This window comes from Phaethon aethereus, assembly GCF_964289735.1.
Source record: "Phaethon aethereus genome assembly, chromosome: 19".
NCBI classification, from domain to species: domain Eukaryota; kingdom Metazoa; phylum Chordata; class Aves; order Phaethontiformes; family Phaethontidae; genus Phaethon; species Phaethon aethereus.
Window position 1 is genome coordinate 7,182,960 of NC_138595.1, and position 26,935 is coordinate 7,209,894.

Here is a 26,935-nt window from a genome sequence, read left to right on the forward strand (position 1 = left end):
GGAAAGGAAGGAAAGGGAAACAGGGAAAGGAAGGGAAGGAAGGGAAGGAAGCCCCCTTATCTATAGCAACTCTGCAACCCCCAGCTGGCTTTAAGTGGCCATTCGCCCAGGTGCCAGCAATGCCGTGCTCCCAGGCTCTATAAATACAGAACCAGAGGCTAGGCTAGCTGGTTCTGGGGGCAGGTGCTGTGCTGGGGGAATTAGGCAAGTTAGCTTAAAAATGGAGGCACTGGAGAAGTAGGAGATAGGGGTGAGGCTATGCCAGTCTTTCCTTACAGAGCTCTATGTGATTTTTAGTAGGGCTTGTGGTCAGAGCTGGGCTTTCTGCTGGTGCAGCTGGGCAGACCCATGGTCCTCCTCAGAGCTGGTGGGGTCTGAGTGCTTGCTGGGAGAGTAACTTTAGTTATAAAAACTTTAATTATAATTTTGGAAGTTAAAATGCTATAGCTGCCCTAAACTTGCATTAGGGCCTTGGGGGACAGGTGTAGAAGGGGACTGCATGTAGCTTTACCTGGAGGAGAAGGTCTCTCATGCTGTGCTGGAGAAGAGCTTAAGCCCCGGGTGCCCAGCGCAGCTACTTCTGCAGCCCTGCTGTTGCTCTGGAGAGGCTGGAGCTCATCCTGGGATTTTCTTGAGGGTAATTTTACCATGAACCTTGTTAGATCTCTGCAAGGTGCTGGATTAGAAGGTGACTTGGAGCCATGAGGGAAGGTGGCACCGCAGGACTGGGTTTGGCTTGGCTCGGCAGCCAGTGCTCGCGGCTGGGGTTGCAAGGTGGAAAACGAAGGTGCTTGTCGGGGGGAGAGCTCTGTCCCCAAAAGGGCTTGCTGCAGGGGAAGCCCGGGGGCTGTCGCCCTCCCTGGCTGCCTGGGACTCGAATTTCCCCAGGAAAAGCTTTGTTTTGCTCTCTCAGCTGAGGCCTGAAGAGGACCCCCGCATGGCTGCTGTGGCTGCCCGCTCCTCCAGGAGCCAGCGCAGCGCGTGGACACGTCTGCTCCAGCTGCAGGAGGGCACGGGGAGCCGGTAACTCCGTAGCAGCATCAAACGCAATTTTATTTTATAACTTGGCTTACTTGAAGTACCTGCGGTGCCGCCGCTTGCGGAGGGGAAGCCTTTATTCTGGATAACTTGAGACGGGCCGCGCTGTACGCATGAAGCGGACCCTGCCCCTATAGCTACAGCGCTGTGGGAAGGGGCTTCGGGCATGTTGGTCCCTGTGAGCCCTAGAAAAGCCACTGTACTGAGCCTGCCCGAGGCAGGGGTGGCCTCTCACACACTCCACAGGTGGGGTCCTTGTGCCTCAGACCTCCCCCCAGAAGTGACGGGGTTTGAGCTGCCTGCAGGTGCTGTGCAGGCATTTCCAAACTGCTTTGCAACCACCTCCTGCCCGGATACCAGGGACCAGGCAGTGCTGTCGGTGCAGGGTGAATAACAGGAGAGCTGAACAGGGCAGTCTTGTACCAAAAAATTCGTGCTGCATAAGATCCACAAGCCACAACACAGATCACTGATATTAAAGGTAACTGTGGGGTTTTTTTTTTTCCCCTTGGCAGTGTCTCAGTGTGGAAGTGCGTTGTCTGCTGTAGCTCACCTCTATGGCGTAAGCGTGATTGGAGCAACTGAGCTGACACCGGTCTGCCCGAGCTCTCCTCAGTCATTTTCCCATCCCTACTGCCATTTCCCCCATTTGCTTTGTAGCTGGGATGCTCATAGATACACACAGGAGGGCAAGGCCTGCCTTTTGGGGGAGATCAGTTGCAAAGCAGAATTCCTGATTGACTGTGGCCCCTGGGAAACAGGGGGTTTGAAAGGCTCAGCTTTTTTGGAGCTTAGCGCTGCTCTGCCTACCGGTGTCACTTGAATCAAGACCCGAGACACTCATCACAGCAGTGGGCCGGTATGCTCTGGTACAAGCATCTGTGGTGGTGTGTGCTGGTAGGCTGCCAGACGAGGGGAGGTGGCAGTGCTGGGTGGGCTTTCCAGCCGGGTGGGCTCCCGAAGGCTCTGCAAGGAGGAGGCAGCGCTGGGTGCGAGTCGGCCGTCCGTCCCAGGGCGTTCTGGAAAGTGCTGGGTGCTGCCGCAGCTGCTGGCACCGAGCCGCTTGTCCCCGAGGCTCAGCTGTCTCGTGCTTCCCTAAATAGAAAGGGAAGAGGGTCTGAGCACTGCGATGGGGGGTCAGCCATCCCAGCCGTGGGCTTTTTTGGTATGAACCCCCCGATCCTGCTCCCCACACCCTGTGCAGCTCTGCAGGTAGAGGGAAGCCGGGATTTGCCCCGGCGGCTGGGAGAGGATCCCCTCTTCCTGCAGAGGGGTGCTGCCCGCTTGCAGGCAGGTTGCCCGCCCCCCCCCCCGGCCTGGGCTGGCTGCCGGGGGCCCTGGCTCGCAGCCCTCCCCAGGCACTATATAGCACGGGGGGGCACGGGTGACAGGAGCACCCTGCGGTGACAGGTGACGCTGACAGGCCGCAGGGGCTGCCGGGTCCTGCCCAAACTTGGAGCGCGAGGCGAGCTCTCTCCTGAGCCACACAGACCCTCCGTGGTGCTGGCAAACGTCTTGAATTCTTCTTTTTTCTTCTTTTTCTTTCTTTTATTGACTCCTAAAGATCTACAGCCGTGGGGAAAGCTTCTGAGAAGCCGCAGCCTTGAGGAGCAATTTAGGTCTTCATTTTCCAAACTCTTCAGCCTGGTAAGCTGCTTTTTTTAATGTGTGTTAATTATATGTCGGTCTCACGGTGAAGCTCAGCTTGGTGGAGCAGGCAGGCGAGCCCGGTGACACAGGCTGCCGAAAACGGGACACAAATTGATGTTTTTCCTTAAAGCTGTCCAGATGGAGGATCCCATGCAGCTGAAAGAGGAGGGCAATACGTATTTTCAGGCCAATGACTACGAGAAAGCTGTGCACAGCTACACTCAAGCCATAAAGCTCAACAAGGACAAGGCGCTGCAGGCGGTGCTGTACAGGAACAGGGCAGCGTGTTTCCTCAAAAAGGTGAGAAAAGCTCCCGGCTGGGCAGTGCTCAAGGGGAGAAGAGCAGGGAGACAGCCAAGGGAGCTCGCCAGCTGTGGACCGTGTGGCTTGTCTGTTTATTGATTAGAGTGTTTGCAAACTGGTCTGAAATTATTTGTTCTGGAGCTGTAAAGCTGCCTCCCTGCTTCGGTCCTGGTGGGGCTGAGCACACCGGTTCAGCTCAGAGATGGTCCCTCTTAATCGCTTTGAAGCAAAAGCTTTGGCAGCCAGCCTGCTCCGCGTTTACGGGAGTGCTCTGTAAGCCACGGGTTGGGGTTGCAGAGGCATCGCTCTTGCTTGTCTGTCCCAGCACAGGAGAAGCAGACATAGATATTTAGCAAAACAAAAAGTTACTGGTATCTGTAGCAAAATTGTCTCAGCTCCCTGCAGTCAGCTTGTAACGACCCGCCGTGGGATTTTAGCGGATTGCTTGCACGTTCCTGAATTGTCACTAATCCAGGAGAGGTGGCACCAGCCCAGAACAAACTGTAGATCTTGCTGTTGGGGGTATCCCCTCTTCCATCGCTGCCCGCAGTCAGCTGCCGTGTCACCATCAGTGTATGTTGTCTCACCTGCACCACAGACCTTTTCCCACCCCACCAGTGATGAAAAGGAACCTGAACCCCCACCTTTCCTTCTGTAGGCTGCTGCTGATTTCCCTGGGGTGCCCTGTTAGTAAGTGGGAACAGAGAGGTCGCAGCGTGCATCAGCAATGGGGACGTGCCCTGCTATTCCACTGCTAACGAATCGCTCCTCCCTTCTGGTTTAACAGGAGGAATACGCCAAGGCAGCCTCGGATGCATCTAGAGGTAAGGAGGGGGCTGTTTAGGGAAAGGAGAGCTGCGTTTCTCGCTATGCTTGCTCCAGCCCATTCTCACATCTGCCCTTGGGGCACTGTGGTCTTGTTCCTTGATGTCCACTAACACCCAAGCGCCGAGGCCACGAGGGAATTAATAGAGGACCTTCAAAAGAAGATGCACCAATTCAGCGTGTTGGTGCTGATCAGGTGGCAGCTCACTCGCAATGTTAATAACTCCATCTCAAGGAGCTGTAGTCACTGTAAAGCAAATTGCAGTTTATACGGTGGCTTTCCAAGAAACAAACTCTGACGCCTCGTTTTGGATCACTTTTCCAGCTATTGACATCAATGCTTCAGATATCAAAGCCTTGTACCGGCGCAGCCAAGCTCTGGAAAAACTGGGGAAATTGGACCAAGCGTTCAAAGATGCTCAGAAATGTGCCACCATCGAACCCCGCAACAAAAACTTCCAGGAGACCCTGAGGAGGCTGGGGGCCAACATCCAGGAGAAGGTAAATGCTGGGGCAGCAGTCCCAGGCTCACAGACCAGGTGTGGGAGGTCCGTGCTCTGGGGTTACACTGATGGATTGATGGTCATGCTGGAAACTCATAACAATGCAGAGCGACAAATAAGCTCCATCAACTGGAAGGTCACACTTGACGCATGTAAATTTGAGGATCAGATTGAATGATTTAAAAGCGTGGCAGCTCACTTCTGGGGCTGGCCTGGTCCTGGATATCTTGGTAAGGTCCTGGCAAGGAACTGGACCAGCTTTGGACTGGGTCTGGCAGTTGCCACGTTGACTTAGTTACCTTTACAGGAGAGCTCTGAGGAAGTCCCTGCAATTTCATATACCATGAGGTCTCAGAGATGATGGCTTAGGGTTGGCTCTGCCCTTGCTCACAAGTCTGGGATGGGCAATCACTGCTGATTGCTGAGGAGCGATGCCTATTTGGCTTAATTGTGTGTGGTTTGAGGGTTTGCGATATGCTTGAAGTGATAAAGGAAAATTGCTCCTCAGTTTTCTCCCTCTGATGCTCCATGCACTTTCTGTTGGCACAGCTGCGTGTTCAGTTCTCCACGGACTTGAGGGTGCAGAAGATGTTTGAAATCCTGCTGGATGAGAACAGCGAGAAAGAAAAGCGAGAAAAGGTGAGAACTGTCCTGGACTTGACAAAATTGCTGTTTAATGTCAGAGGCCACACCGAGGAGCAGAAGGCTGCGTTCCCTTCCCCACCTCTCCCCGATGGAGGATGAGGTAAGGAGCTGGGAGGTGAACTGCGCTCAGAGACAACCGAGAGGGGAAATGCCCCAAAGCAGCATCCCCCCTGCGCTGAGGGAAGGTGGACCAACCTCCCAAAATACCAAAGGTGGGATCAGACTGGACTTCTGCTCAGGCCCATCTCTGCCACCTTCCTCATGTATCCCCTCCAAGCAGTGACCCGCTCTTCTTGGGCAGAGCGAACCCGGAGAAACCGCCCAGAGGTCCACTGCATCTGTCGGGAGATGGCCACCCCACAGCTCCCACCAGCACATCCCAGAGCTATGCAGAGATGTTTCGGAGGCTGCTGGCAGGTCTGTGCCGCTGACCCCCGGTTCTTCTGTCTCCCACCCAGGCTGCAAACAACCTCATAGTCCTGGGGCGGGAAGAAGCGGGTGCCGAGAGGATTTTCCAGAACAATGGAGTCAGTTTGCTGCTGCAGCTGATAGAAACCAAAAATGCTGAGCTGATCCTGGCAGCCGTGAGGACCCTTTCCGGCATGTGTACGGGACATAAGGCGCGGGTGAGTAATGAGGTGCTTGAGGCTTTCACTGCTATTGCCTTGCACCGTGGGGAGTGGAAAATTGCAATAGTTCATGATGTTTATGAGCAGTGAGGATTTCTCCTCTTCCTTCTGGTTCTTGCAGGAAAAAATGAAATCCTACAAATGAAGCCTTAAATTCTGGGGGTGTGAAAAATACAAAGTTATGCGAGCGGGGTTAACGCAGACTATGAAACTGCCCCTGTTACTGTGCTGCTGATCTCCGGGGTCAAAGCTGTATGTGTTCCCTCTGGTGCCTTCATGTGCACTGGTGAAGTAAACCTTACACCGAGTTCTTACCGTATAAGTGGTAGTGAGCATGGCGGGGTCAAATCCAGGTCCTTCATCACAGGTCTCAGAAAAGCAACAAATAACAACTGACTTTGGGAAAGTTTTGTCCAAGGCTTAGATGAAAGAAGGCAGAGAGGATCTACAAGAAAATTGAAGTTCCTAGGAAGGGTCCCAAGGCAAGTCCCAGGGTCTCTGAGCTAACTAGTATCTTACTCTACACCAAGACAGTTGCGTAGTGTAAAACAGCTCATAGGAAGCCCTGTTTGCGTTACGTGGTTGGAAGCAGGAGAGGTACATGTGCAAAATGGATATGCGTGCAAAATGGATACGCATGCCAATGTAACGGCGCAAAGGAGAGGGGGGAACTATGACACAACAAAAATAAAATCTGGGGAAAAATCCAGTGCATTGGAGACCTATTTTCTTTTTTTTGGAAACATTAACTGTTGTCATCTGCAAAAAGGCTGTTCTGCAAAGCCCACTGGGTCAGTGTGTTTCTGAACGTGCCTCCCGCGAGTTGCGGGTGTGCCACCATGCACGGGGACAGGCTGCCAAGGACATGGGCTTTGCTCGCAGCCAGGATGGGCTCCGTGCACTGAACGGGCTCTCTGTTAACAGCCTCGCCTGTGAAGGCCTCTTCCAAACCCAGCCGTGCTCATCTCAACATCCTCGTTGGAAATAGTCTGTTGCATTGCTGGGGGATCTAGATTTTAGGAGTTGTCTTATTATAAATGAAAATAAGAATGAAAAGCAAATCTCTATACTGTCTCAGGATTCACCCCAAAAAATAACTTTCTTTGTACGAGCTGGGGCTGACCTTTCTAAATCATGCGGGAAGGAAAGGCACGTACCCTTTGCTAACAGCTGCCCTGCTCTCTCCTTTCCGGCGCCAGGCCACCGCCATTCTCCACTACCTGGGCATCGACAACATTTGTATGTGGATGTCTGTAGACAATGAAGAAATCTCCCTGGCTGTCTGCAACCTCCTGCAGACCATCACTGACTGCTTGCTGGGCCAGGGGAAAGAGGAGCATCGCGGGAAGGAGGAGGCTGTAGTGCTAGGTAAGGGTGTGGGACCTGGTGGTCCTTCGGTCTTGCTGGAGGAGAAGCGGGGCGAGCAGGGAAGGCTCTGCTCCTGGGGTGTCCCCCTTATTCCTTGTTTGGTGAAGCTGGGACTTTACCCTTCAGCTGTCCAGGATAACAACCTGCACACAGCTCTTATCCTCATGGTGTTAACTTAAGTACCTACATTCCAGTTGCGCAATGGCTTTGAATGGTTTTCAGTGGGTTCACCTGCTTTTGAAGATAATTTCTTGTAACTGGCTGCTACTGTCTCGCTTCTGTATAGACACTAAAAAAGAGTTGAGGATGATCACAATGCGTTTGCTGGATATGCTGGTCAGTAAGAAAGTATCTGGGCAGGGACGAGACCAAGCTCTCAACCTCCTCAACAAGAATATACCAAGGAAGGACCTGAAAGACCATGACAACAGCAGGACCATCTTTGTCATTGACAATGGTGAGTCCTTCTTCTCCATCCCTGTTCTGGTTTGGGAGATGTGGAGCTGTGTATTTTTGCCTGAATACCTGTAGAACTGATCCTCTCTATCAAATTAACACTCTCTGACTTTTTTTGGTACATGTAATCCTGGAGCAAAGTTAGATTTATTAGCAGGAAACGGTTTTAAGATTAAGGGGGAAAAAAACTGTATGAGAGCAAGATTTTTTTTTTTGTTTCTAAAGGACTGACTTAGCTTCTCTAGTTAGTTTATTCCAATGTATTGCTGATGTTAGAAGGATTTGGCTTGGATAAATTGTCTAGCTTAGATGAGATGAGCTTGCTGGATCCTTAAACTGGTCATTTCTAAAACTTTCTTCCAGGGGTGAGGAGTTTGTGTGGGGTGTGTTTTTATACTAATTCCAATACATATGTGTGTTACCATTTTGGTGGAAGTTATTTAATAACACTTCAGCAAAAGGAGGGTTAATACATCCAGAATCACTGGAAAGTCCCTGACTTTTCCTCAGTCAAAGCCCCCGGCCTCGGAGTTCAGTAGGTTTAATGCTTCCTGACAAAAATAACTGATCCAGCCAGGGACCAAATGCACAGATTTGCTTATCTCACTCTGAGAACTGGATAAAAGCCTGATGCTGCAAACCTGTAATCTCACCAGCAGAAGCTCTTCCCCAGTAAATACAAGTGCCTTCTTTTTTTTTAAGGCTTATGTAATTAGGCTGCAAAGTAATTGAAAACTGTCCAAGCTGGCTATTTCACTGCAAGAAACAAACAAATAGTATCTTGAGTTTTGTATAGACCCTCTCCCCTCTAACAACTGTACCTCTCCATTGTTTCCAGGCTTAAAAAAGATACTGAAAGTGGTGGGCCAGATTCCTGAGATGCCTGAGTGCCTGCCGCTGACAGAGAACACCCAGCTGACTGCCTCTGTCCTCCTAAATAAACTCTATGATGACCTGCGCTGTGACCCGGAGCGTGACAACTACCGGGTGATCTGCGAGGAGTACATCAAGTGAGTTGAGGCTGGCTTACTGAGGCTGAGCTGGCCCAGAGGCACGGGAGCAGGAGGTCTTAAGATGAGGCACTTGCAGTCCACTTAGATGCCATAATTGAGGCCCTGGGAGAGAATGATTTGCTTGAGATCCTGCTGGATCCTTCATCTGGGATCCTCACATTGTAATCCTACCTGCTGGATCACAGCCTTTGCATGAATTTGGGCTCAGCTGTGTCCCAAATACCTATATATTTCAGCAGTGGAGCTCAGGTCTCAATCTGAGGGAGGACATTCCCTGCCTAAGGGAATGAGAACTGTAAGCAGCTACTCTTCTACATGCTGACTCACTCTATCCCATGCAGGAGCAAAATTGACCCACAGAACATGGATAAGACACTCCATGCCATCCAGATGGTGTCTGGAGTTCTGCAAGGGCCCTTTGACTTGGGCAACAAGCTGCTTGGCATGAAAGGAATCATGGAGATGATGGTTGCCCTTTGTGGGTCTGAGAGGGAGATTGACCAGCTGGTGGCTGTGGAAGCCCTCATCCATGCCTCTACCAAGCTGAGCCGGGCCACCTTCATCATCTCCAATGGTGTGACGCTCCTGAAGGAGATCTACAAGAAGACCAAGAATGAGAAGATCAAAATCCGAGCCCTGGTGGTAAGGATGGCAGGCCCTGCCTCTATCGCTTGCCACACTCACCAGCTTCACCCTGGACTTTGGAGGGGGGGGGAGGTCCTGGGAATCTGTTGGGTTCACTCACCTCAGCTGGGGAATGGTTTATGGTGCTTCCCCCTACAAGGAAGGGGGAGATGGCAGACCAGGAGAGCACATGGATTATTGGTAACTTTGAAGGCAAGACTGGTTAATCTTCCATTAAAGACATCCAGTAAGAGCACAGAACCTCACTTTGCTGTGCTACAAGCTGAATGCTCTACTGGGTATCAGGGTGCTGCTTCTGTTAGACCTGACTTCAAACTTTAGATATGGGATTAGGCTGATTTGGGGCAGCAATACTAGAGGATTAATGAACCTTTCTCACCCATGTATCCTCTTTGCCCTCCTCAGGGTCTCTGCAAGCTGGGCTCAGCAGGAGGTACAGATTATGGACTGCGGCAGTTTGCTGAGGGCTCCACTGAGAAGTTAGCCAAGCAGTGCCGAAAGTGAGTGATTTTACTTTTTTCTTCTTTTGTTCCATGCCTTGCAAAATACAATACGCTCCTTTCCCCAGAGATCCTGCCCACACATTGCCTTCATTTACTGCTGCTGCCTGGCAGCTGACAATGCCCACTCAGCCATTGCACTGGGACCTGGAGCTCTTCTGTGCCTCAAGCAACCATATCTTCCTCCTGCCTCAATATCCAGATAAGCCTTCTCCCTCACTCTCTTCCCATCTGAGACACCAGACATGGTGCATCCCTCTTTGCCAAAATGGTACAGCCTAATCAAGTGCTATTTAGAATGTGCACAAATACCTTTTGAAGGTGAATTTACGAGGTGAACTAACCAAGGAGGTGGGATGAAGTTAGGAAGCGACTGAATGGGTGATCATTGCTGCTGGCACTGGATAGCAAGGCATCAATATTTCATGTGATGGTGAAGGCAAAGCAGTGCTGAGTAGCAGCCCTGGTCTGTCTGTCCCTGCAGCATTTAGATCCCTTGAGCTGGGCCACAGGAGGAAGGTCATGTCTCAAGGGGAGCATCCACAGTCTTTAAGAGCTGCAGCAGAACCGAAGCACATGTTTGGGCCTGAAACCATCTCAATATCTATTCTTCCTCCCGCTTCTCCCAGAGAAATTAGTCCTGGCTCCAGAGATAAATGTGGATGTGTTCTCTTCCAGATGGTTGTGTAACACCAGCATTGATGCCCGCACCAGGAAATGGGCTGTGGAAGGGCTTGCATATTTAACCCTCGATGCAGATGTGAAAGATGACTTTGTTGAAGATGAGCCAGCCCTGCAAGCTATGTTTGAATTGGCCAAGGTCTCTCTCCTTACCTTGTTCCCTCATTCCTCTGGTAGCGTCAGGTTCTCCCCAGCTCTCCAGCCCAACACTGTCTTCCCAGGCAGGAGGAGCTGCAACCCCAAACCCTTATCTCTAGCGTTGCAAAACATCTGTTTTGCCTGTGCCACAGACACACCTCAAGGTTGTCGTCATCCTGCTCTTCTCCCAAGGCCCATGAAGGTTGCTCTTACCTTTACTGTCAGCAACTGCATGAAAATAAAAGGCATCAAGGTGTGACAGCATCTAATGTCAAACACCCTGTTTGGCCATAACAACTTTTGTTTTTCCCTGCCCTGGGCTATAAAGCCGGGGATAAGCCTAAGAACACTTCAGCTAGTGCAAACCACCATGATGGCAGTCCTAAGGGACCTCTTTCCTTGCTATCTTGTCCTCACCCTCACATAAGCTTTTATTTTTCTGTGCAGACAAGTGACAAGACTATCTTGTATTCTGTGGCTTCTGCACTGGTGAACTGTACCAACAGCTATGATACCAAGGAGCTGGTCCCAGAGCTGGTGCAACTGGCAAAATTCTCCAAGCAGCATGTGCCTGAGGAGCATCCAAAGGTAGGTTGTCTACAGCTGGGGACCTGGCTTGGATCTGAAGACTTTCTTTGGTGTATCCATTGTCACAGATGTCAGGTCTCTTGTCTTTGAGGCTGAAACTGCTTTGCTCTCCAACTAGGCTTGGCTGTAGTCAGCAGGGTGGCAACTGCTAAGGGGTTAATCCCTTTCCAATGTCCCTTTTCAGGACAAGAAGGATTTTGTTGTGAAGCGGGTGAAGCGGTTGCTGAAAGCCGGCGTTGTCTCTGCCTTGGCCTGCATGGTGAAGGTGGACAGTGCCATACTGACGGACCAGAGCAAGGAGCTCATTGCCAGGTGCCTTCATTGCTGTTGTGGGAGCCAGAAGTGCTGGCCAGCCCACGTGCCATGGAGATGGGCTCCTGGGCTGGCTCCTTGCTTCGTGGGGTGCTGCATTCTGCCTATGGGGGCAAGATGAAAGGGAGGTGGAGAAAAGATGTAAAACCAAAGGTTTTCTTAAGCCATGTCACAAACACCTACGTTCTGACCTTGAAGCTGGCTTGGCGGGCTGTCTTGTTAGGGTGCATTTTGAATTTCTAGTCCTCTGTACTGCTTTTGGCTGGAATAGAGTTCATCTTACAGGCCTGGAAACTTTTTGCTGTGCCATTTGTTGCTTCCTCCTAGAGTGGGCACTGGGTTATACATCTGGAATTTACCTGGTGGATCTGGAACCCGCGCAAAACTTTAGCCCCTTTTCATGAAAGATGTGGGTTATTGCCTTCCCATGTGGTTGTTTCACTAAGTGATGCTGTGCTTCTGTAGGGTGTTTCTTGCCTTGTGTGAAGACCCCAAGGACCGTGGGACCATTGTTGCTCAAGGCGGTGGAAAGGTGATTACTTTTGTTTGCAGCCCAACCTGATGTGCAGTTAATGTCTGTCCAGAGCCTGCAACGTGTCTGCGGTGAGGGAAGGTGACAAAAGCATGAGCCTGTGGGGCCCAGGCTGATGCTCCAGTCCTGCAAGCCTCCAATGAAGCAATTTATTGAAACAACTATGTGTGAGCTACAAGCTCTGCTGTGGCTTCTATTTGAGAAGAAAAGCAAGACATCACTGTGGGCTACAGTCCAGACCCATTTCTTGAACAGACACTTCTTTAGGATACTTCTAACTTATTTTAGTATAGTTAAGCCATCCTTTAAATCTTGTGAAGAGGTATTGAATGCTTTCCTGTGTGTCGCTAGGCCCTGATACCTCTGGCTGTGGAAGGCACAGAAGTTGGCAAGATAAAGGCTTCTCATGCTCTGGCGAAAATTGCTGCTATCTCCAATCCAGATATGGCATTCCCAGGGGAGAGGGTAAGCTTAAAAAAAAAAAAAAATTGATAATTCCTTTAGCAAATGAAAATTTCCGACATGCGAGAGATGGAGAAGCAGTGACATGCCTTATCTTCTTAGGTGTACGAGGTGGTGAGGCCCCTTGTCAGCCTGCTGAACACTGAGAGAGATGGCCTCCAGAATTATGAGGCTCTGTTAGGTCTCACTAACTTTTCAGGAAGAAGCGATAAACTTCGGTGAGTTTAACTGCTTTTTTACTTCCCCAGGAGTAAATGTGAATTTCAGTTCAACACTCTTCTTGTAGGACTATGAAGATTGGTCAGTTTGAGATACCTTTGGCAGAGCTACAAAGGCCTGAGCACTAAAAGATTCAGAAACTTAGCCAAGACAAGTAGCGTGGCACACTTTCTTCTAGAAAGAGGAAAGACATGAACCTAACCTGCCTTAGATAAGGGATAAACCATGTCATGACCTCCAGTGCTGCCGACACTGATTTGTTTCAAGGCTTTCCCTGTCTGCAGTTAGTATTTTATAAGTTGGCTATTGCTTGTCCCATGATGTATTTTATTTGACTGCTCTTCAACACAGGATGAAGATAGTCAAAGAGAGGGCCCTGCCGGATATTGAAAACTATATGTTTGAGAATCATGACCAACTTCGACAGGCAGCCACAGAGTGCATGTGCAACCTGGTGGTCAACAAGGAGGTAACTTACTGGGCATCTCAGACTTGGCTGCATGCACCAGTCATGAGCCCCTGTGATGATGCATTGCTAAATGTGTTGTCTATGGATATCATGGGGTTGTGGTTTTTTAGGTTCAAGAGCGGTTTGTCGCTGATGGAAATGACCGGCTGAAGTTGGTGGTGTTATTGTGTGGTGAGGATGATGAGAAAGTCCAGGTTGCAGCGGCAGGAGCTCTGGCCATGCTTACAGCGGCACAAAAGAAGCTCTGCTCTAAGATGACTGAAGTGGTAAGACCATAAGTCTGACTATTGGCAGTGTAGACATACCCTTGAAGGAGCCTGGCTCAGTCATGAAAATGCCTCTCAAAAGGAAGGGTAGTCCACCAGTCTGACAGTGAGGAACTTAGTGGTAAAGTTGAGACCTGGGTGTGCACGCTCCTCGTCCATCCCTGCATAAAGTAAACCAGCCTGCCTTTATGCTAGACTTCATCTCAGAGCTGAAATACTTCTATATAGCCATTCCTCAAGCCTTAAGTCCAGGATGCTGACTGTCAAGCAAGGTTAGGAATGCAGAATATTACTCTCTAGGCCCTTAAAGCTTTTGATAAATAACCTGAAATTCAAACCTTGTTTCACTCATGTTATCAAGCTCTTCTCATTTCTATTGAGCTTTACAGATCCCAAAACATCTCCACTTTCTGCACAGATCTGTAGGTCCTGAGAACTCAGACCCTGCAGAGCTGAGTATCCGTGAAGAGCTGTGGCTGAGAAGTCATGAATCATGCTGATGTTGGACACTGGGGCTTGTTAGAATAAAAATGATTAATCAAGACAAAGGAAGGGCTCAGGAAAATCAGTGTGGAGAGTGGGTGGTCTGCTTCTGGTCATCTCAGCTGTGTTAATACTCTAATCAGATTCTTTGCACAGAGATTATGCAGCAGTGTGTGTTTCATGTGGTGGTAGTGCCATGAAAGCTGCTGACTTTAGTGTAACAAAAATTGGTTTCAAAAGTTTGGAATCAGGTTTCCGTAGTTAAAGAATCAAATAACCATACCTGACATGAGTATTGAAGAGGTGGGTCCTTGTGTTCCGACTGCTGAGAAATGCCTTGCCAAACTCGCATTCTTGGCTGAGGTATTCTTCAGATCAATACTAAAGATCTCTCTTTCCCTTGAAGACCACCCAGTGGCTTGAAATCCTGCAGAGGCTCTGCTTGCATGATAACATGGAAGTGCAGCACCGAGGACTGGTCATTACTTTCAATTTAATCAGTGCCGACAAAGAGCTAGCGAAGAAGCTGGTGGAGACAGAGCTCCTGGAGATCCTGACGTACATCGGCAAGCAAGAAGATGACCCCAAGAAGCAGCACATCATTAATGTAGCACGTGATTGCCTCACAAGGTGCATGGATTATGGGTTGATCAAGCCTCTCTCTCGGGCGTGAGGAAATGAAAAGCACCAAAAAGGGCTGAATGTGGGGGAGGTGGGAAAAGCTACTGAGAAATGTGGAAAAGCGAGTTGTGAGGAAAATCTAGTGCCATTGTCAAAGGCATGGAACAGTTTGGGAACAACTATGGAGGATCAAAAACTGTATGAGGAAAAGGGGGACATTTGCCTGGAAAATTTGGAAAGTGCCCATCTGACTAATTCCCAGATGGTGTAAATCCTCTCTTTGCCCTCATTCAGCTGATAATGATGAAAGTTTCAAGGCCCAGCTGTAAAAGTCAGTTGTGTTAGAAATGTGCCAGGGGCTATTGGAAAGAAACTCTGCTGAGCTGAAATCTGTTCTGCAACCATCTACAGCTCCTGGTGTTTCTGGAATACCTAGTAATGATGGAACAAGAAGGGTTAAATGCCTTCTATTCTGTAGTCAGAAAATAGGTTGGGTTTTAGCTGTGTGTGTTTTGTTCATTTATGGTATTTTTAAACAGCCTTAAGCGGTGTGCCAAAGTGTGAGGATGGTGGATGAACTCTTAATAAATTCACTACTCTGTTCATGCAGAATTCCTGTTCTGCTTTTATTAAGCAAATGGAGAATCTAAGGCAATGCCCACTTGCACCCTTGCATCATACCCAGGAAGCTGGAGTAATTGGTAGCACAGGCTGAATTTTCACCAAACTATCCAGTGCTGCTCAAATGAACGTGCGAAGTTGCCATGAAAGGCTGTACGAGGAGGTGGCACTAATGGGTTAAGCTGAGGTTCTCACCAGGGCACAGTGGTAGGTTCAACAGGGAATGTTGAAAGTATCTCATTTATGGAAAAAGCGGAAAGAGAAGCAAATGCACCAGTTGGCAATCACATTAAACTTTATATAATAAAAGTTTTACATTCAAGCATAGATTCTTTATGCATGCTATGGACAACACAAAAACAGACCCTTGCTTTAGTCCCCAGGGGGAAGAAAATCTAAGTATATAGTAAATATAATCTTACTCAACAATGATTTAAATGTGAATTCAAGTGCATTAAAATATTTCTGATCATACTAAATGTTAGTGATCCTCAAATGATAGGTGTGGCATGACTAAGGGTTGAGGTTTGGGGGTAAGGAACCATGGGCATAGTCTTTCTTTGTTTGTTGATTGAGGGGGAAAAAAATAACTGAACATGCCTCTAGCTTCCTGAAGTTAGAAAAGCAAGAATTTTTAACAGGTTTGACAGTGTAAAGGCAAATTTATTTGAAGGGTGATTCCCGCTGTGTACAATGTCTTCTGATTGTAACTATGTTCTGTTAAATCACTGGTGCTTTATAATCACACTAAGAGGATATCAGACTGTTCTTCCAAACCAAATGAACCACAGGTCATTCTGTGGTGGAAAACAATATGGTTTATTTTCAACCAGCCTTCAATTGTGGATACCCAGTTTTTGGAATTTTGGATGTCTTTCAAAAGTATTTTGCATCTAACTCTATATGGAGAGTTTTATCACTCTCTACACCTACCTGAAAGGGGGTTGTGGTGAGGTGGGTGTTGGTCTCTTCTCCCAAGTACCTAGTGATAGGATGAGAGGAAATGGCCTCAGGTTGCACCAGGGGAGGTTTAGATTGGATGTTAGGAATTACACCAAGAGAGTGGTCAAGCATTGGAACAGCCTGCCCAGGGAGGTGGTAGAGTCACCATCACTGGAAGTGTTCAAAAAAATGTGTGGATGTGGCGCTTTGGGACATGGTTTAGTGGGTGCGGTGGTGTTGGGTTAACGGTTGGACTTGATGATCTCAAAGGTCCCTCCAACCTTAATGATTCTGTGATCTAACCAACATGTCTGAAACGAAGACAAAAAATGCTATTGGTCTCTAAGGGTGGTTATGCAAAGTTTTCCTTCTCCCACTAAAGCTCTGCTTTAGAGCAACTGGGTTCTTCTAAGCCATACTGACTGTTCCTGAAATTGAGTGGGGAAACTATTTCTGTAAAAACAATTTATTTACACTTTTTAGCTAAAGCATAGAAAGAAGACCCCATTTTTACTTTCCTAGATACTTGAATAGAGGATATCTTTTTTTAAAAAATGGCTTCTAACACTGGATGCCTATGCTGTTTGGTAACTTTTCTGAGCAGTACTAGGAGTATGGGAGTGAGCTGGTGAAAACCGGAAAGTCTTCCAGTTTCCTGCTCTGGCAGAGTGGCTTTCACTTGGAAATGCACCTGCATGCAGTCAAAGGCTGAATGTCAGGTTTAGCAAGTCCTTGAAAGGAGCCTTCAGGAAATGATGTAATTCACTGACATTCAAAGTATTTCTTTTCTCTGCATTATTGAAACCTTACATTCGATTTAAAACAGATGGTAGAGGCTACCCAACGATGTCTCGGCTTTTAGAGAGGACTAGCCATTACAAAGGAAATCTTTCTACATCAGATATATGTTTGATTTTTTCTTACTCTATATAACCATTGACCTATCAGGGCCCTGTGGGGATCCTACGTGGTTACCGATTTATAGTTCTCACACAACAAGTGTAGCTTTAAATTAACTCTGGATGCTACACAGGCCAATATATCTCTTAAAATTTGTCTCTGAAAGGGAAAGTATACCAAACACAATGCTTCTTTCTAAGCCAAAGAAACAATGGATGCTGTCAAGAATAGCGTGCTCCTCTAGCCCTCTCTCCATTTTTCTTGATGATATATTTGACTTCATTTCTGATGCTAGTATTCTACCATATACTTTTCCTTCTTCGTCGCTGTAGCACAGAATAGCAATACCTTTTGCAGAGTAACCCTCTTTAAGATACATACAACAATGTTCTGCCACATACTTTGCTATTCCATTTCTGTCTAGGTTGTGTTCTATTTCAATATAGTCTTGCATAGCATGAGCAGATGTGGCTCTGCATAGTAACTTTTCCAAACGTTGGCTGGGAATGTTTAGAGTAAGCTAGTGCTAGTCTGCAGAAACTTGCTTGCGGGACAGGAAGGAAATAGAAAAATATTCTGCGGGCAGGATTACAGCTTCATGTACAAAGTAAAAATGCTTTTTAGTTTTTGATACCAAACCATATTAAAAAAAAAAAAGTCCCCTGCTCTGGTGTCATACCCCCCCTTCCTTGCTTTGCCCGTTGTCTTCTCCTTTCTCTTCATATCCGTCCAGACTCTATTGGGGTGTCCCGAGCTTCTCTCTATTCATTACAAAGCAGTTTTTCCCAGTTGAATTTTTCATGGTGCCCACCACCAGTTCCCAAAGACTTCCCTACCTTCCTTGGAGATTTCTCCTCTGCAGGCTGCGTAGAGTCAGAATGAAGCCCACAGGTGGGTTAAAAAGCTTTGATTTCTTGAACTCTGTGTCTCTACATACTTAACTACATCACTGGGCTGTTGTTGCCCCTTGGATTGGATCCTCCTCTTGATCCTGCACAGAAGGGCCCCCGGCAGGGTCAGAAAATCCAGGAAAACCATGTGAAATACGTCTCCCAAGCAGGCATGTGTGCTATGCAGGAATTTCTTGCAAACTGCTGCCCATCAGGAGGGACCGAGTTACCCCTTTAAACAACGGGATGAATTTACCCACCTGACCTTAAACAAGCGTTTTATTTTAACTTATATGTTAAATCACGATACTTTTCCTGCCAAAGCACCTTCTGTTCAATTGTTGGAATATTTTTATTTCTCCCACTTTTTTTTGTTTGTTTTATTTCTTCCTTTTTTTTTTTTTTTCCTTAGCTGTTTTCACAGTGATACCCCAACTCATCCCGCTGCCCCTTTGCCGAGGAGCCGCTGCTACACAACATGCAGCCGGGCCCTCAGGACCGGACGGCGTTTGAGGCAGTGACTTCTCACCGCTTTCAGCCTCGGCTCAGCAAGTGCTGTCGCTGAGGAAACGGAAGAGGGAAAGCGAAGCAGCTCCAGCGGCTACGAACCAGCTGCAGGGGCGGCGGCGACGAAGGACAGGCCGCGCTCCGCCAGGGCCGGGCCTTCCCGCCCCCTCAGGCCTCAGGGCGGGAAACGCTCGCACCGCCCCGAGCTCCGAAAACGCGCCTTCCTATTGGCGCTCAGCTGGCCTCGCCGGCAGCACCGCGCGCTGCCATTGGCTGTTGGCTACTGGGGGTGGAACAAAAGTCGGCAGCTCCGCCTCGGCCTGGTTGGGCCTGCCTAGGGGGTGCGGAGGAGCTGAGGAGGGGGGCCAGGGTAGGGCTCCTGAGGGCTTGGGGTGCGGTGAGACGGGGTCGGAGAGGCTGAGGGAGTGCTGGGGGGGCTGGCTGGGGCGGCGTGAACCCGACCGAGGGCGCTGAAGGGGTGTGGGGATGAGCGGGATCAGGGGAGGGTATCTGGGCGCCAGGGGGATGCGGGGGGCTGTGCGGGGCTGGGGGAAGGGGTGGAGGAGCTGGGGGGGGATGCAGGGAAGGACATCGGAAATGGCGTGCACGAGGGAAGGGTTAGATCAAAATAGGCCTCTGGACCCTTGCGGGGCTACTGACTTCAGCAGCATTTATAGGTGTGACAGGTTTATTTCCTCTTGTTTTTGCCTGTTACTGGCTTTCCTTGACGACTTTGGAATCCCAGTTCGTGATTTCCCTTCCCTTCCAGCTCTGTTCAGGTATGTCGCCCTCCTCCCTCCCCTTGCTCCCCTGCTAAATGTGCTCCAGCTCCTTGTTATCTGTAACAGTAGGAGGTAATAAGGAGAAAAAAATCAAACCCTTAATTCATGGATGAGCATAAAACCTAAACCAGCTCTTTTTATCTGTTGCATGCTTGCGGATCAGCTAAAGAGTTAATTAATGCCTATTTGGAGTCTCTCATGCCTTGTGGGGTGGCACTCTGTATAGGTATGTCAGAAGGAAAAAAGGGGGTTTGCTGGCTTAGCTAATGGAATTTGGGAAGGGGAAATGGAAAGCTTTTGCCTGTGTTACTCTACTAGCATGGCTTTGTCATGTACATAGCCGAACACATAAACTGTGCAGAGGGGCTACATCTGTACTGATGGTATGAAGTATCACTTCCTCCGTGCTGCTGTGTGACGGAGGTGGGTACAGCGAGGTAGAAACAGCAACTCAGGGCTTCAGTCTCTTAACAGCCAGTCCTGTCTCATCTCTCAAGGGTCAGTGTTAACTTACTGCAAACTTTGTCCTGTAGAAAGCCGTGTGAAAGTGAAAAGAGTTAATCTCTGTGTGTTGGTGGTGGGGAGGTGTGTGTGCATATTTTTTTCCCTGGAGGAAAAAAAACACTTTTCTGTTCTAGTTCTTGACTTGGGAACAAGCTCCTTATTGAATGGAAATAAATTTGCCCAAAGCAATGATGAGCGAAGTATAGCCTGAACTGGTATTGCTGAGACTGTGTGTCTTTGCTCTGACCAGGGCATGATCATGTAATCTTCTCTCTGAGCTTATTTAGGCTAAGCTCATCTAGAGTAAACAGCTTTGCATCTTCTTGAAACTTTTTCATGCACGCTAAAAATATTGGAAAAATACTAAGAATTTTTAGCAATTTCTTTTACCAGCAGAAAAACAAAACCTCAATTTGAAAAGTGAGTAGTGCAGACATTTGTTTGGATTTGTGTATCATACTGCTACGCTGCATTTAATACTGAGCTTGCAGTGAGAGGGGTTTCTTGGTTTTTTTCTCCTATGGGTGACATGGATTACGAAACTCCAGATACTCTGCCACTGTGTCTCCTCCATTTGTAAATGCAATGCAGGCTCCATAAAATGGAGTGTGAGCTGACTGTGCTGTAGACACCTCGTTAGCAGTTGGTTCAGCTGTGTTCTTAGTCAGCAATTGTCAGCACTGAGGCAGGAATATTTTTGGAAGAGAGTTGTGGTGTCGGGCCTGGCTCTGGTGCTCTGCTCTGGATGAAGTGCAGCCGTTTTGGGGCAGCGGGGGAAAGGCTGGGCTAATGAAGCAAGTACAGGAAAAGATATGGAGTTATTCTCTAATCTAGTTTTTATTCTCTTCCAGGTCTTGGTGACAGCTTTACATTCATTTCCCTTCCTGTGGAGAAGGAAGCTTCTATGGGGAATATGTACATAGGACTATAGTTATGGTGGTTTTCTCTTAACAGGAGAAGTGATGTGGCTTCTTGTTAAGGAAGCAGGGAAAGCAACTCAGTTGCTAATGCACTAATTTTTAATAAGAGTGTCTAGATGAGTCATGAATGTGGCTTAGGTTCACTAAGCATTTTTTTAAAAGACGTGAGAAGTCAAGTTCTGACAGTAATGTAACAGGCAACTCCAGTGTGGCTGTTAATGTCGATGTCATTGTATTAAGCAACAGAACAAAGCATCCTGGATGCATATATGATGTGTGACTGTACAGAAATCATAAATCAGTATGTAAGTCCAAAGGTTGGTTTAATAAAGTTGGTGTTCCTTGAAAAAAATCTTTTCTTGTCTACCTTTAGACCATCGTGGCTTTAATAACACTATTACAGTTAAAAAGCAGATTAATAGGAATCTTTATAACCCAAATTGGTTTTGTAGCTCTTGTTTTAGACAATAAACCTGATAAACATGAATGTATTTGGTTACTAAGGTCAGGAGGGTTAGAAGAAACAGTCAAATCCAAGTTGGTATTCTGCAGCCATGTGCAAGAACAGTAATCTGCCAGGTAACTGCTGAGCCTGCCATCCTGGGCTTAATGCCTGGTAGTCAGCTAGGCATTAAAGAACAATTTAACATTCAAAAGAGTAATTACAGCTATTCAGAACTGCGAGGCTTAGATGTGGGTGGTTCTGTGCAGGTCTGGGAGCTGGATGGAGCTGCCATGGAGCTGGCTAAATGGAAGTCTGGCAGGGGCGGGGTGCGGTGCAGCATGGTGTGGGGAGAGGTGGAGTGGAAGGCAGCCCGGGCCTGACAGGTGGGCATCTGGTGTCCAGAATGGAGAGAGGAAGAGAGATTAAGCCTGCAAGAAGAAGGTGTAGAGGCCGTGGAGCAGGGTGCATGCAGGCAACTTGGTTGTGCGGTTCAGCAGTTAGTGAATCCTTCTGGATTAGATGGAAAGATGGTGCAGAACTTGCCCAAGAGCTCTGCAGTGCTGGCGGGCGAGTCATCATCAGTCAGTCTGTCCCAGGTCTGCCCAGCTTCTCTCCGAGCTGCAGACAGATAATTTGGAAAGTATAGCAAGGATAAAAGGAAAACAAACCTATCCCAAAACTGAATTGTCAGTCAAATCCTTCAGCCCTTATTTAAATGAGCGGTTGCACCAGAGTCAACAGGACAATCAAGCACACATCTGTCTAATCATTGTAAGACACTCCAGCATCTTGGATACTGGCTTATCACAGAGATGACTATTTCTGTGTACGAAGCAAAACTGATGTGGTAAGTGATGTGAATTAATACCCAGCCCAAAGCCAGCTAGTTAAAAGTGATTTGAAATCTCAGGAAATCTTGCACTTTGTGCTTTCTTTTCCAGTAAAACGTGTGTGCTCTTACTGGCTTTCTAAAGGAAGAGAGGTGTCTTTACGGATCCCATAACTATGGGAGAAATGAGACAGTTTTTATTATTCCATAGTGGCACAGGTAGAAAGGTCTCAAAGTTGTATAGAGATAATAAGCATTGGGGACCAATCTCATTTGTTACAGTAGGTGTTTTCGAGAACATCTTTGGGAGGATGCAAATTACTGTACTTTTCCCCATATTATTCAATAACCTTGCTATCTTGCTTACAGGTAAAGGAGGATATTAGAGATTTTTATCTTCTGAAGCAGAGCTAAAGTGGGGGAAAAGGAGATGATTGGTTCAGTGGATTAAATGTTAGAGTGTATCTCTTAATCTGGAAAGACCATGTACTTTATGCAGCAAACTTTGCTTTTCATATTCTATAAGCAAAGTCACAGTGACATCTGGAATAGCTAACTGCTGCTCCCTAGAGCCAAGTCAGGAAAAAACCTTCCATCGTGAAAAATCGGGTGTCAAGCAAGAACCAGCTGTAATGTCACAGGTTTTCTCTTCTCCTCTGTTCAGTGAAAGGATGCTTTGTTACATATGAATGCGCTACGTGGCTGGGACTGGCATAATTGCAATGTAATACTGAAACATAGACATTAAAGATTCCCAGCCTACAAAATTCTAATCTTATATCCATTGTCATCATCTGCAAAGATGAAAGCAGCTTTAGTCTAGTCTCCCTTATGTAAATAGAGCCCCTAGAGGAGCAAGCTCTGTTTTTTCCAATCCTCAGAAAAGAAGTAAGGTTCTCAATCAAGAAAGAATTTTGCTTTATAAAAGCAGAAAATAACAAATTCAGAGATTTATTTAACAAAAAACAACTCTCATAATTTGGCACAGTTGCTGCTTTAATCTGGTTTGTCATTTTTCTGTCATGCAGAAAATGTAAGCTCTCTCTTGTATCCTTCTTTGCACACATCACCCCTTGTTCCTTTAAAGAGTCAAAAGTTTTAATTTAGAATTCTGGATGGGAATTGGGGGTGTGAAGTTCTCCATTCAAAGGTGAGTAGCCTGAAAACCCAGGAAGACTCTGAAGAACAGCATGATCAGAGGAGAGGTTTAAGCCTGTCTCTACCTCTTTGACAAGCGCTAGTGCCAGAGCTCGCCCCGGGCAGCACGAGCGCCTGGTAAGCTGCTAAGGGAGGAATAACTCGCCTAAAGAATTCTCCCTACCTCTTTAATTTGCTGGCTCATGCCCTTGAGCAGAACTTTCACTAGCGATGCTCTTTGATCCTCACATCTGCATTCTTATCCAAATTAATGTTTCTTCCCTTTTGGATGGTCTTTGAAGGCATTTCTGTGCTGGCTGACAGGTTGTGGCTGTCCGCTCCCTCTGAAACTGTCACAGGGTGTTTGAACAGCTAATAAACGAAGGGGAGAGCCTTACCAGAATTCACAAAGGCAGCAAAACTCTGATGCACCACCAAGTTTAAGGAGCTTTAGATGATGAGCTGCAGTGGTCGAAAGTCTTCTGTGGGACATAAGAAAGAGTGAGTTTAGGCTCACTGCTACCCAGCAGCCCAGCTGCTAGCCTCGGAGATGTATCTCTCTGGAAGCATGAGGCAGGCCTTTCAGTTCTCAGGAGAGTACAGTTTGACAAGGTGCTGCAGCTCTGTGGCATAGCCTGTGATTGGGCAGCGCTGGTGAGTCTTCACGTAACTGTACACACAGCGGTAGCAAAACACAAAGCCAGAGGTGGACAGGGCCGTGGCATTGACACGAATTTTGCGGCACAGAGGACACACCGTCTTCAGTTGGGGTAAGAGAGCTGAGCTGGTCCCGTGGTCGAGGTGCATGGGGGGTGGAGGATTTGGGAGCGCTGTCAGAGATTTGATTGTCTCTTGGTTTTCTGAGGAGTACCACCAGTCCAGGAACTGGAGGAAGAACATGCTGATGGACAGCCCGGTGGACAGGGAGAAGGCAATGCCACCTAGTGCCTTCCTCACTGCTGACTGCACTTGTGTTTTAATGCTGTGAAGGAGAGAGATGATACGGAGGAATTGTTAGTACTGCACATTTGTCCATCTGCAAACCAATGCAAAAAGGTCCCAGGGAGTAAGTCACTGCTTTATACAGCTTCTTAATGCTAAGTAGCTTGGTCAACATATCCCATGTTTGTAATGAGGCTCAGCTAGGCTATTTCTCCCAGATTCTCTGTATTTTAAGAAAGCTTCAAGTCCTGTTTTGTTCGGAAGTCTAGATTAGAAGAGTTTGGATTGAGGGGACCTGGACCACAGTGTGTTTCACTCATGGATCATCGTTTTACAGAACGTTAAGGGTGGTCATAACTAGCTGCTGCTCAGAAAGATTAGAGAGCTAAGTTTCAGTCCTTTTAGCAGTATTGTTACAGTCTACTTCCCTTATTAGAGAAGTGCAGTTGAACACTGAACAGTATAAAGGCTGGAGTACCAATCCCTGCCCCCCCCGCCCCGCCCCGCCAACATTGCAATTTTATTACCACGAAATCTTGTGAAGCTAATCCCTGCTACTTTTTTCCTTATTTACACTAACAATACACCCTTTTGGAGCACATTTTCCCAGAGATAAACTTCATCTTGAAGAATTTCTGGAGAAAAGATAGTTTTACTTGCAGCATCACCTCCAAATTAACACAGCCACAGAATCTCCTAGAAAGCAGCAGCTAAGTCATGTTCTGACATACCTGTGTGCTTGACTTGAGGTTGTTCCAGCCAATTTCTTCTCCAGGGCCTGGATATCCTCTGCAGTCAGTCTGACCAGGCGAACGCCAGCCAGGCGCAGCATGGGTGAATGATGCTGAGCTTTGCCGAGGATATAGCACAGTTGCTGGATAAGAAACCAGCCCTCCCAGGTCATGTTTACAAAGGGGTAGGCAGCTAGAAAGGCTCTGTAAAAGCGCTTCCAGGATGATGATGGAGGGTGGATGGAGTACTCATCCTCTTCCCTCAGGCTGGACACCAGTTTCTCTAGCTTTCCTTTCAGATAAGGAACAAGAACCAGCAACAGGAGAGACTTCCAGTGCTGCCTTTTTGGCAGGCCAGCAGTGGCCAGAGGTTGCTGTCTGCAATCTCCTATGGGTATCCTCTTTAGGCTATAGAAGTTTTCAGAAAAGGAGGCGCTGCACCTGGCCAGATAGTGCTGCTGGAGCAGCAAATCCAGAAGGATGTAGATCTCATCAAACCAGTGCCAGAGGAAGCTGTATCGCCCAGGATTAGACTCAGCAAGCACCTATGGTAAGGGACACAAAACAGAAGCAACTGGAAGTGGAGTAATGTGTTAAATTACAGTAGCTATAAATTACGCCCTCAGTTCATAAAGCGACCTGTGTGTGTCAAAACTGTTATACTAGCTTGCGAGCCTGGCCAGAGGTAAACCCTGGCGACAAGGGCTCAGCACAGAGCTGTGCAGCCTCTCCACGGTCCTCTTTGCAGCAGTTTCCCCACAGAATATTCACTCTCAAGACGCTGCTCACCTCAGTGTCCTGCTCCCCACAGCGCGGTGCCTCCAGGCCTGCAGGGAGGCCGCCGCCGGCCCCTCCCCCCGCCCCAGGTCTGCGGGCTGTCTCGCCCTTACCTTGACCAGGTGCTGCAGGGCGGGTTTCACGGCGGCCATCAGGCTGTCCTGGGCCACCGCCTCGAAGATGGAGGGCCGGTCGTCGACTGCCGAAGCGGCCGTGAGGTGGGCGCCGAGCTCCGCCATGGCGCCGGCTGCGCCCCGCCGCCAGGGGGAGCCCCAGCCCCCGTCCGGAGGGCACCCGCCTGGCGTAAGCGGAGTACCGCCTCCCGGAAGCGCGACGCGGGCGGCGCTCTGTCTCCCCCCGCGCCCCTCTATGGTGCCGGGGCGCGGCCGCTCTAGGCGGGGGAGGGTTTATTCTCGCGAGTCCTCCCGGCCCCTCCGCACCGCTTCCGGTTCCGCCGCCGCCCCCACAGTGGTGTGTCCGTCCCGCCGCCGTGAGTGGGGCCGGGGGAGCCGCTGTGGGGCTCGGGGCGGGGAGGGGGAACCGGGATGGGGTGGGGAGGGTCACTTGTGGGAAGGTGGGAGGGGATACCGGAAAGAGGTGAGGGGCACTGGTGAGGCACTTGGTGGGGTGCTGGGAGGGTGGACCAGAATGGGGTGGGGAGGGCCGCGGTGGGGTACTGGGATAAGGTGGAGAGGGTCACTGGTGAGGTAGTGGGCGGGGTGGCGGGGGGGGGGTCACTGGGAGGACTGGGCTGTTGGGTGCGGAGGTACTGGGAGGGGGCACTGGGCCGTGGGGGCACTGGGCAGGGGCCGAGGTGAGCTCTGCACTGGTGGGGCTGCGGTGGGAGGGCAGGTGCTGGCGGTGGGGGTGCTGGGGGCCGGCGGGGGCGGAGATCGGTGGCCCTGGCCTGGGGAGTGGGAATCGGCACAGCGAGCTACTGGGATACTGGCGGGACTGGGAAGAGATGAGGGCTGGGGTGCCGCAGGGGACTGGGCAGGCACTGGGGAGGGGGGCTGTTGGAGCTGGGAACACTGGGGAGGGGAGCTGGGATGGGGGGTGATGCTCCTGCAATTGGGGGATACTGGGAGAGGTCTGGGGGCTGCAGGGAGGCGGGCAGGGGGTTGAGGAGGCCAGGGATGCCCGGGAGGATGGTGGATGGGTGCTACGGGTGGTGGAGGGGCTGTGAGTGCTGCTGCAGGCTGGGGCTGGCGGCAAAGCTGGGGTGGGGGTCTGAGGGGTGAGGAGGTGGTGGGAGGCACAGGGTGCTTGAGAACAGGGTGGGGAGCACCAGAGGGGTGTTTGCTCCCCAAGATGGAAACGAATTACCTGCCCTTAGCACATGCTGTTGGGGCTGCAGGTGTCTAAAGCTGAGGCGCTGCTCTCCCTTTGCCATCCGTGTACAGCCACTCTGTTTAGTTTCTTGATGCTTCAGCGGCCCTGAACCACGCTTGGGCTAGTGTGCGGCTGCTCGTGAAATGGGTGCAGATAAGAGGTGGTGGCACTAGAGTATAAGCCACATTAAACTGCGGATCGCTTTAGAGATTTAGGGGTTCAACACTGGATCGTTTCAGTGCTTGGGAGCTTGGATCAATACTGAGGCCTTAAACCTCCACCTTCCTGTTTACACCTGTGTGAAATCAGTGGTGGGGAGCTGCTCAGGCT

General features: G+C 49.0%; 2 protein-coding genes across 2 annotated transcripts; one reads left to right on the forward strand and one right to left on the reverse strand.

Annotated features, from left to right (window-relative positions):
* Window positions 1-1,817: 1,817 nt before the first annotated feature.
* UNC45B (unc-45 myosin chaperone B) lies at window positions 1,818-14,398 on the forward strand (the record flags this gene model as incomplete). Its single annotated transcript, XM_082008635.1, has 19 exons — window positions 1,818-2,988; window positions 3,779-3,815; window positions 4,142-4,317; window positions 4,869-4,958; window positions 5,423-5,590; window positions 6,793-6,961; window positions 7,248-7,418; window positions 8,256-8,427; window positions 8,772-9,072; window positions 9,481-9,575; window positions 10,254-10,395; window positions 10,842-10,982; window positions 11,167-11,294; window positions 11,760-11,826; window positions 12,178-12,291; window positions 12,391-12,506; window positions 12,859-12,976; window positions 13,087-13,242; window positions 14,132-14,398. Exons 1-19 carry the CDS (start codon window positions 2,803-2,805, stop codon window positions 14,396-14,398), a joined length of 2,814 nt encoding a protein of 937 aa, XP_081864761.1. The 5' UTR covers window positions 1,818-2,802.
* Window positions 14,399-23,405: 9,007 nt separating this feature from the next.
* Window positions 23,406-25,512, reverse strand: PEX12 (peroxisomal biogenesis factor 12; the record flags this gene model as incomplete). The annotated part of the gene is made up of 3 exons (XM_082008410.1): window positions 23,406-23,805; window positions 24,497-25,041; window positions 25,387-25,512. 3 exons carry the CDS (start codon window positions 25,510-25,512, stop codon window positions 23,406-23,408), a joined length of 1,071 nt encoding a protein of 356 aa, XP_081864536.1.
* Between the last annotated feature and the right edge of the window lie 1,423 nt (window positions 25,513-26,935).